General features: G+C 37.5%; 1 protein-coding gene across 1 annotated transcript; it reads left to right on the plus strand.

Annotated features, from left to right (window-relative positions):
* Positions 7730–9357, plus strand: LOC8079156 (heterogeneous nuclear ribonucleoprotein A1-like 2). Its single transcript, XM_002449859.2, has 2 exons — positions 7730–8082; positions 8227–9357. The coding sequence occupies exons 1-2, from the start codon at positions 7840–7842 to the stop codon at positions 9355–9357; spliced, it is 1374 nt and encodes a 457-aa protein (XP_002449904.2). The 5' UTR covers positions 7730–7839.

Consider the following 10756-nt stretch of genomic DNA (forward strand, 5'->3'; position numbering starts at 1 on the left):
AGATTCAGCAGAGAATTAGCTCTAAGAGCTCTATCAAACAAGCTTCTCTTACAATAGGTATGCTCCCCAAAGCTAATGCTAATTTGTTTATTATATTATGCCTTATCACAGAAAATCCACATTCTTTTGTATCTATTTTTAATTGAGTAAAAGGAAAACAATGGTGATTTTTTGAGATGTTTGCAGTACTTTGCAGCTTAACAACTTTCTAAACACTGTCCAAAATGGTAACTGTCTACTGAACAGCTTAGTAACGCACCGTCCAGTTCACCCAAAAAAAAGCACCGGACTGTTTCAAAAAAAAATGTATCTCCAATCATTTGTCGACAACATTGCAAGTGCATTGCATCAAAATGTGGATTTGTCATGTGCAGAACCTCCAATTAATTATGCCGGCACGAACAAGTATGATATCTAGCGCTGTCCTCTGAAATCAGAATGATAAGCTTGGTGGGGGTCAACTTGAAGCAAACGAGTTTGTCGAGAATCTCGTTTCAAAATATGCCAAATTTCCTACGAAAAACACTTCTAAATAGGGGATCAAATAAAACTGACTACAAGAAGATTTGTTTTCTTAAGTACTTTAGCAGTACTTCTCATAGAATGAACATTGTTTTTCTCTCACAACAAATGAGCATAAGCTAAATTTCAGTGAAACGTTGCTAAAAATCAGTGAATGTATGACTGCGTTAAATTTAGGCCTTGTTTAGTTTGCAAAATTTTTGGTTTTTGGCTACTGTAGCACTTTTGTTTTTATTTGACAAACATTGTCCAATCACGGAGTAACTAGTCTTAAAAGATTCATCTCACAAATTACAGGTAACTGTGCAATTAGTTTTTATTTGCATCTATATTTAATGCTCCATGTATGCGACCAAAGATTCGATATAACGGAGAATCTTGAAAATTTTTGCGAACTAAACCAGGCCTTAATTCATGTGTGCTCAGCAACACAAAAAAAAAGAGAAAAAAATACTGTGAAGGTAGGCCAGTGATGCAGCTGCTTTGCAAGACATGAATGATGCCACACGGAAAGGTATGCCCATGTATATATGTCCGAATTCCTTTCAGCTTTAATGATGCAGACGAACAGACCGTGACATCCAGTTCCTCATGATATATCTACATCATATCGGGTATATATCGCCCATACTATGCCATTGGATATCTGTTCAGTCCCCAAAGTTTTTGGGTCATATAGTATTTTCATTTTTATTTAACAAATATTGTCTAATCATGAAGTAACCAAACTTAAAAGATTCATCTCGTGATTTACAGTTGAACTATACAATTAGTTTTTGTTTTTATCTATATCTAATGTTGCATGTATGTGCCGCAAGATTCGATGTGACGGAAAATTTTGAAAATTTTTGGATAGTTTTTGGAAACTAAACAAGACCTAAGTTGCTGTGTTTATAGGAGACTATAGATGACAAATGTGTGTAAAACCATTTGGACTTTTGGAGCAGGGATACAATTAGTCAAAAGGTGAATAGTTGAAATACAGTACATCTTCACATGTTTACTTCGGGCCATCATGCATGTCAGTCGAGTTAGAAAACAACATGGCCACTAGTTGTGGGAGTCAAAGTCAGAACCTTAGGAGTGTTATTCAACCATCTAACCAACTCAGTTAGAAACCCTTTCGCGGCACTAGTGTTTTTAAGAAAAAATTCTAAGTAGGCTGATGTATGTGAATATAACATATACTTGTATAATCTGATGGCTCAAAGGAACACAACCAGCGCATAAGTATGTGGCTGAAGCCTAAGCTTCATTGTTCTATTTTATAGGCAAAATATTTTTTATATATTAAATTGCACATATCTATCGAGCTGTTTCTAATAAAATACTTCATATGTTTAGAATTGTAAGTTGTTTTAGTTTTGTTCTAAGTCAAATTTATCTAATTTTAACCAACTTCAAAGAAAATATGTTAACAATTATATCAAATAGATGTGTAATTAAAATATATTTCATGGTGTGTAATTTTAATGAATCTTGTTTAATGTTGTAGAGCGGCACGTTTCCGGGACCTAAGAGTGCTTGGTGTCGCAGTATTGAGAAGGAGCGCCTGTAGTCATGCCCCCAAGAATTTAGACTTTGGCCGATCATGCATGTTCTTCTTGGTAGATCTAATCGTTGTTTTCATGCATGGAGATTAGCGAAAAGCATGCGACAGTCAGGGCTAATTTCTAACAATCCTCAACGATCCCATATTCCCTGCATCGTCAAGGATCACATTTTTTTCAAGCAGTAGTATATTCAGCTTGTTCAGGTTCAACCAGAATGATAAGATCATTTAGTTTTAGGGTGTTAATGGGGAACGGTGTGTCTTGTAAATCTGCATCTCTAGTAGACTCAATTGTCCTTCGTTAATGTATCATTGATAGTGTCTTCACATGGCATACAATATTATCCTTTAAATCAGGTATGTGTTGACGATAGTTATACCATTTTTTTACCCCATCTAAACCGTCAACAAAACATTCTTTCTAGAAGGAAACCACCAAACACATAGTAACTTATGTACAAATAACTTGGTTACGCATGTACTTATCATTATTTGATTGCAGGCACTCAGAACGGGTACTTTTCAGTGTCCAGAAGCTCCATATGAAGGTAGAGCAACCAACCAAGATAGACAATGGACAAACCAACTTCACATTCATTAATAGCATAGCTTCTAGAGACAATATACAAAAGAGGGGCACAAAAATGGCGTCAGCCGATACCCTCATGGGACTATCTCAGACACTGGCAGGATCCTCCCAACACAGTCCCAAGCAAGTGCCACCCTTGGATCACAAGTGTGTTTCCTCTCAACAGGGGAAGATGAAGTCACATGGATCCATGGACCAACATCCATCATCCGAGGTGATCAGGGGGTCCCACCACTTCATACCCACACTAGAGAGTAGAGACAGAGGAGGGGCCCACAAGCAAGGGAGGTGGCCCCACCTTATTAGTGGGGGTCGCTCGACCCCCTTACTGTGGCCTCCCGAGCCTACTTTCACTCCATCGACTTAGGATGTCTTCTAAAAAACCAGGCTGGGCCCATAGGTCAATGGATGGGGTTGCCCGACCCCCTCCCTGTGTCCATCTAGGTCATTGGCACTCTACCGACTCCCTGCACGCTTCCCACATGGTGGTTGATCCAAGGCGTCCATCCAAAGGCCACTACAAAAATCCTATGATTTTTTGACTTTTTATTTATGTCATTACATATGAAAATAATGTCACAACATAAGAATTGTGACAATTAATTGACAAAAAAATATATGTCAAAAAAATCACTGTCATAAATGGATCATGTGACATATGTATATTCTTTGTCATAAGGTATGACATTGATTTTTTCATAATATCTGAGACCTCGCCACATGGCAAAATTTCATGTAAGATGAAAAGCTGACGTGGAGATGACATGGCACAAAAAAAAATGTCATAAAATCAATTTTGGCCTGTTGAAGCCCATATAGCAACCAGGCACTTCATGGGCCACACAAGCTCTTTTTATGGGCTGAAATTGTTGAGCCTATTATTTTTTCTTTTTTCTAGCCCATATCTATTTTGTTAATTGTAGCCTATTCAATTTTTGAGCAGTACAATTTCAGCCATCTATTTTCTCATCCCACTAAATTCAGGCCTTTTAATTTTTTTTGTCCTATGTAAGTCCACAAAATTCAGCCCAGCCCATACAAATCACAACACAGCCCATACATCACATAATTCAGCCCATACATCACAGAAATCAGCCCATACATCACATAATATTATCTCCAAATCATCAGTCTTACAATTCAAGAATCTACTGCTCGAACACAGCAAAACATCACAATAATTTTAGTATAATAGTCTTACAATTCAAGAAACTGTTGTATCAAATTTGCATAATAGCAGCGACACAATAGCAGAACAATAGCGTAACAGCGACAACAGCAGCTCATAACAGCGGCAACACAACAGCGCACAACACAAAATAGTCTTGCTGCAGTCAACAAAATCATCCTTGGCATCGCAAGCACCAATGCCACCAAAATATGAGAGCCAAAGAGGTTACTGCTGAAGATCTGGCGGAAGGCCTGATGCAAATTTCTCAGTGAACAAGGTACGAAGGAAGCCTTGCATTTCAAGAGTTTTTTGCCTTACCTTTTCAGTCTCCTCAGCATTCTTCTTGGCTGCTTCTTCAATCTTCCTTGATGCCTCTTTCTGTTCCTCTAGCCGCTTCTCCAAATTAGAGACTTGTGATTGCAGTCCAGCTGATCCCATCTGAGCAGCTTGCACATCACTCTGAAGATCATTCACACGAGTAGTCATTTCAGCAACCTTGGTATTTTTCTTCTTTATTGTGAGCTGCATACCAACATTGTGAAGAAATATTGAATTCGGCAGAACATGAGCTACAACCTCAATTTGGCAGAACACATGTGGTTTGGAGGTCGGTGTATCTAAGGGTGGAGGTGGAGAGGCACACGGATCACTGACGTAGCGGTAGAATAGCCTCTACTCCAACACCCCCTATAAATACCCCCCATAGGCCCTCACTTTAGAGTGTGTATCATAGGGAGAAGAGACTACTTAGTAGCTTTAGTGCAAGAATAGAGGGAAGAGAGTAAGGAGCTTCCAAGGAGGAGTCCCGACCTATTGGGAATCTTCTCCAAGGTGTGCAGTGTCTCAGCAGATGTGAATCTTCTTGTAAGTTTTACATCTGAGTCCTTCTAGTACTTTATATTCTGGCTTAGTATTTTGAGTATACTATTTTCTTACTTGGCGCATTGCTTTACTAGTTAGAGTACTCGAAGCTTTAGCTAAGCTTTGAGTAGTAAGATTAGCGTAGACGTGGTGTCTAAGCTACATCTTACCTTTGCAGGCTCCTTGTCGCACTGTGTAGATGCCTAGCAAAGAGTGAGAGGCTTTGCTAGGATTTAGAGTTCCTTGCATGTGTTGGAGGCAAGTTTCTAAATAATAGCAGGGCTGCACTGGTAGCTGTCTTAGTAGGGGTTCTGTCTCCTACTTTTTCGACTATCGCCCCCAGTAAGGAAATATCCCAATACACTTAGAATATCATAGCCATATTGTTTCTACTAGATAGACCTCTCTATACCTAATCCTAAACCGCCTTACGGTATATCCATTTGCCACTTCTGGTGTCAACGGTATGACACTAGGCCCTAAGAATTCTAAGTATACCCCACGTGTTGTGGCGTGAATACAAATGAATTTTAGTGGACAGTAAGGTATCCTAGCATGGACAAATAAATGCATTATAGAGGATATGATGGATTGCTGACATGGATAGCTTGTATGAATAGATAGGTGACATAATTTCAAACACAAATGGGTTGCTGATGTGAATGTCTTACACATCGAGATAGAATCTTAGTGGGATTTAGGATTGTGATAGATATAGATATAGATATAGATATAGATATAGATATAGATATAGATATAGATATAGATATAGATATAGATATAGATATAGATATAGATATAGATATAGATATAGATATAGATATAGAAGCTTGCAAGAGATTTGCAATACTTAACATTAACTAGATCCAGTATATTTTTCATTGTTATTAATAAGGTTTGTTAGTACTTGCATTCTCTTAAAGGTATGCAATGTATGCTTTGGACATTTGCTTGAAAGTTAGAAGGTCTTCATCTATACTAGTTTGTTTTTTCTCGTATATTGATTGGACATGATGTTAAGTCTACAATTAGTTTTGATGTATTCTTTGGTTCTAACTTGATTTCTTGGGGTTCTTAGAAACAAGCCACAGATTATAAAACTATAGATAATGCAATAGTAGAGATAAGAGAGAATTCCTTATCTGACACTAGAAATTAAAGATGAAATATTCCTTTCTTGGCCCTCCAAACTTAGAAATCCCATATTTGACACTACTTGTATCTTTTGCGCCCAAAATAAAACTGACGTTACTTTGAAGCCTAAAAGTGTTAGACTGAAGGTAATGGGTTGTTTGGTTCACGTACTAGCCTGGCTAGTGTATGGGAGCCAGGCTCACATGGGACAGGCCGAGCACATACAACCCTGTTGTGTTTGGTTGACTGTACTCACTTAGGTTGGCTGAGAAGAGATATTATTTGGTTGCCTGAATAAAGATTTGTTGTATGAAATAAAAAATATTAAAAGGTTATGATTATGATTTTTTATGAAAATACACTTCTAAAGTACTTATTTTATCTAACTATGTGTTAAACATCTTTAAAACATATTAATATCACTTAATATTCACTAAACATACACTAATACCATCATTAGGAGAGAAACAACTACATCTAGTGAGTCAGGCTCACCAGAAATGTCTAATTCGCTTGTTTCCGTGGAGCCTGGCTGCAGGGTGGCCGCTGCACGCGTAGATCCTGGCTCAACCAAGCGAGCAGGCAACCAAACAACCGCACCCTGCATCCGGCCATCCTGGTTCAACCGGATGCAGGGAACCAAATAGGCCGTAAAAGGACCATATTGTCCCTCAGCATGATGTTCAGACTTTTATGCAGCAAGATGTTTAGACTTTTCATCTCTAGACCATGTAAGTAAGACCTAGACATTCTACAAGGATAACGCTTCATAAAATGGAAATATTTCACACAATATACTATAAAAAATTTCACATAAATAGTGTGGCATGATGACACAAAACACATGACCACAAGGTGGTGGAACACATGAGCATGTAACAAACTTCTTAGATGGAGATGGATAGATCATGATACATGGAGGTGGCATTATTAGTAATACAAATCATTTTGTTACGAAAGAAACAATGTCAGCACGAGAAGAGCATATACTTTTGTGAGAAAGCGATAAAAAGCGTTTCACATAAGAAGAGTGTACGTCATTGCTAGGGAGCCTCGGAAAAAGTGGTCAGTTGCTTAGTCTTACCATAAAAAGAGGAGAAAATAAATTGTGGATCTTATACCATGGTAAATTTAGTTAAACTTAACTCTTCTCTTATTTGGGAAGTACAATATTTGTGTGCATCCTTCACCCAATAATTTAATGTTTTTACAAAGGTAATAAAATGATTCAAAAGGGCACTTCAAGAATTAACTTAGAATTTATTCTATAATGGGATGAAATGGAAATATCTTTTAGGAGTAAATGTGCATGATTTTGAAGTATTAAACCTGAGAAGAGTGAGGGATCAAATGAAGACAGGAAATGGGACATAAAAACTACAGTACAACTATACGTAATGCTCTATATGACATCTTCTAAAAAAAGATGAGGAATAGTGGGAAAAACAAAAAGGAAAGCTAGATAGAGGGAGGGAAGCAGAGATATAGAGCGAGGGGGAGAACAATAGGTAGGGAGCACGAGAAGAGTGTATAGTATACTTTTGTGAGAAAGTGATAAAGGTGTTTCACATAAGAAGCGTGTACGCTATTACTAGGGAGACTAAGGCATATTCAATTCACCTTTTTTCCAGAAACTCTGAAAAAAGTTGTCGGTTGCTCAGTCTTACCACAAAAACCGGAGAAAAGAAGGGCAAGAAATTGTGGATCTCATAACAACTATATATAACGCTCTAGATGACATCTTCTAAAAAAGTGAAGGAATAGTGGGGAATATAAAAAGGAAAGCTAGAGAGAGAGGAAGGGAGGCAGAGAGATAGAGAGAGGGGGATAGAACAATAGGTAGAGGAAGTGAACCAGAGGAGGAAGTGGTGGCGGCTGTGTGTCCTCTAAGATTGCTATGGCTCCTCTAGGAACCTAGATCCTAGCTTTCCCACACTGCTGCATAAGAATTTGCTTTAGTTGGTGCCCAAAGTTGTTTCCAATTCGTGTGCGAGTGTGTGAGAGGTGTTTATGGCGACGGTCCAACAAGAGATGGAGGCAGATGCTATGAAGTTGTTCATCGGTGGAATCTCATGGGACACTAATGAGGACCATCTTCTAAAGTACTTCAAGAAGTATGGGGAGGTGGAGGAGGCCATCGTCATGCGGGATCGGGCTACTGGTCGTAGCCGAGGCTTCGGATTCATCATGTTTGCTGACCCTGCTGTAGCCAAGCATGTCATCATGGAGAAGCATATGATTGATGGTCGAATGGTGAGTACACTATTATTTTTTACAAATCCTAAACTTATTAGAATATGCTAGATCCATGTTCCTCTAGATTATGTTAGTTCATATATAGCTTGTATTAATTACCCCATTGCAAATAATACAATATGTTTGGGTGTGTTTTGTTAGGTAGAGGCAAAGAAAGCTATTGCTAGAGATGATCATCATTCTCTTAATAATATTCATGGTAGTGCTCATGGACTACAAAGGCCCAAACACAGAAAGAAGATATTCGTTGGTGGTCTAGCTTCCAATGTGACAAAGGAAGACGTTATAAAGCACTTTAAACAATTTGGAACAATCATTGATGTTGTCGTGGTATATGACCACCACACACAACGCCCTAGAGGCTTTGGGTTCATCACGTATGATTCAGAAGATGCTGTGCATAGGGCATTAATCAAGACCTTCCAAAAATTGAAAGGTAAGATGGTTGAGGTCAAGCGAGCTATTCGTAAGGAACCATCTCCTATACCTAGCATGTGCTCTCCTATCAATGGGTTCAATTATGTAACCGGTAGAGCCAATAGCTTCCTTAATGGATATACCCAACATTACAATATGAGTCCATTAGGTGGCTATGGAATGAGGATGGATGAATGTTTTGGTCTTCTATCAGGTGGGAACACGAACAATGGTTATCCATCTTTTGGTGGTAGTCATGGAATTGGAATGAATTTTGACACATCGATGAACCCATGTACTGAAAGTGGCTCTAGCTTCAATAGTGGTATTCAACATGGATGGCATCTTAATCCATATTACAATGGAAATTTAGGTGGATTCAACAACTCTGTTAGCTATGGTGGAGTCAGTGGAAATAATGGTTTACTGTTTGACTCACTAGTTCATAACCTTTGGGATATTTTTGGTCTTAATCACTCTTCTAGTTCCACAAGCTCTAATTTCTTTGTGCCATTTGGAAATGGGGACCTTAGTGGAATTGGGAACAACAATGTGAATTGGGGAAACCCTCATCATGTGCCTGCTCCAGGTGCCAATAATTGCTCTGTTTACTGTACTGGAAACTTTTGTTATGGGTCCAGTGAAACCAACTTTGGTCAAGGTTCTAGTGTTTATGGAAGGAATATTGGATCAAGTGGTGACAATAACTTAAACCAATCAACCAGTGGGTATGCAAGGAACTTTGGAGATTCTTCAGTAGGTGGTGGCTCCATCTATGGAGACACAACCTGGACATCTAGATCTTTTGAGCATGATGTTACAAAAATGAATTCAACCGGTCACATGGGCCATTGACTACTCAAGGTTAGATATTTTCTTTCTTGTGTCATGATATTGGCTTTCAACACTTCATTAAATTTTTTTGATAGTTTTCAATTATTAGATCCAAGTATCTTGACAATGTTAGTGTGTAATGTTGATAGAACTTAACAGACTTTACTTAATACATCCAAGATTTAGTTTTGGAATTTTTGTGTTGTTTTTCTTGTGTGGTCCTAGGCCTCCCTATGGCTCCAAAATCACTAACCATGTTAAATATTCTCTAAGATTATTCCTTCCATATGTGCCATGAGAAGAGTTTGTTCAATTATGTTATATGATCGCCCTTTTGTTTGGTACAGGATGTATGAAATGATTGAGTTTACTTACACAAGTTGGTAAATGAGTAAGTTTGATATGATGTGTGGTCTATGCAAAACTTATTGGTTTGAGTATAGGTACATCCTCCATTCCAAATTGTAAGTCAATCTGCCTTTTTTGGGTACATAGCATTTGTTATGCATATATATATATATATATATATATATATATATATATATAGGACGCGTTTCTTTTACACGCGCGTGTAGTTACTCTCATCTATGTATCTCTAGATTTAAGGTGTATATGACCGGACGAAATGTATATAGACAAAGTATATGATCATACTAGACCATCTAGAGTGATATGTATGTTAAGTATGCATACATACATAGAGTATATGGTTATACTTATTGTATATAATATAGTAGTGGCATTTTAGTAATATATTTAAAATATAATTTTTTTTGAAAAATTTTCGCGTGGTAAGATCCTGAGTATCTTAATATGAGTATATAAACATATTCAAACTGATAAACAAGTATGAATACATACACAATGTAGTTTATGAAGATGAGAGTAACTACACGTACGTGTACAAAGGAATTTCCCATATATATATATATATATATATATATATATATATATATATATATATATATATATATAATACATAATAAATGTTTGTATCTAAGAAAGCCAAAATGACTTCCAATTTGGAACGGTGGGAGTACTTGGCAGCTTGAGGCCTTTATCTTTGTGGGACATAGACCTATATTTTGTTCTTTAGGGAAGCAATGGTTATAATTGGCCTTTTTCTGGATTATGGACTTCTGTTGTGTCTAAACTTCTAATGATTTTACAACTTATAACACTCTTTTGTCCTTATTGCACTATTCCTTTAAGCTTATTTCATATGCAAATATCAATTGCTCATTGTTCACATGTAAATGACGCCAAGGAAGCACAACTTTATTTAGGTGCTCTTTGTCATGCTATCCGGTTTGTATTATTTACTAATAATGACAACTTTGCCTTGTGTAGGAACAATGCTGCCAAGGAATCTTTCACATATAATATTTGTCATAATAGTTGAAGAGAGGACTAGAGGTGC

This window comes from Sorghum bicolor, chromosome 5, assembly GCF_000003195.3.
Source record: "Sorghum bicolor cultivar BTx623 chromosome 5, Sorghum_bicolor_NCBIv3, whole genome shotgun sequence".
In the NCBI taxonomy this organism is placed as follows: domain Eukaryota; kingdom Viridiplantae; phylum Streptophyta; class Magnoliopsida; order Poales; family Poaceae; genus Sorghum; species Sorghum bicolor.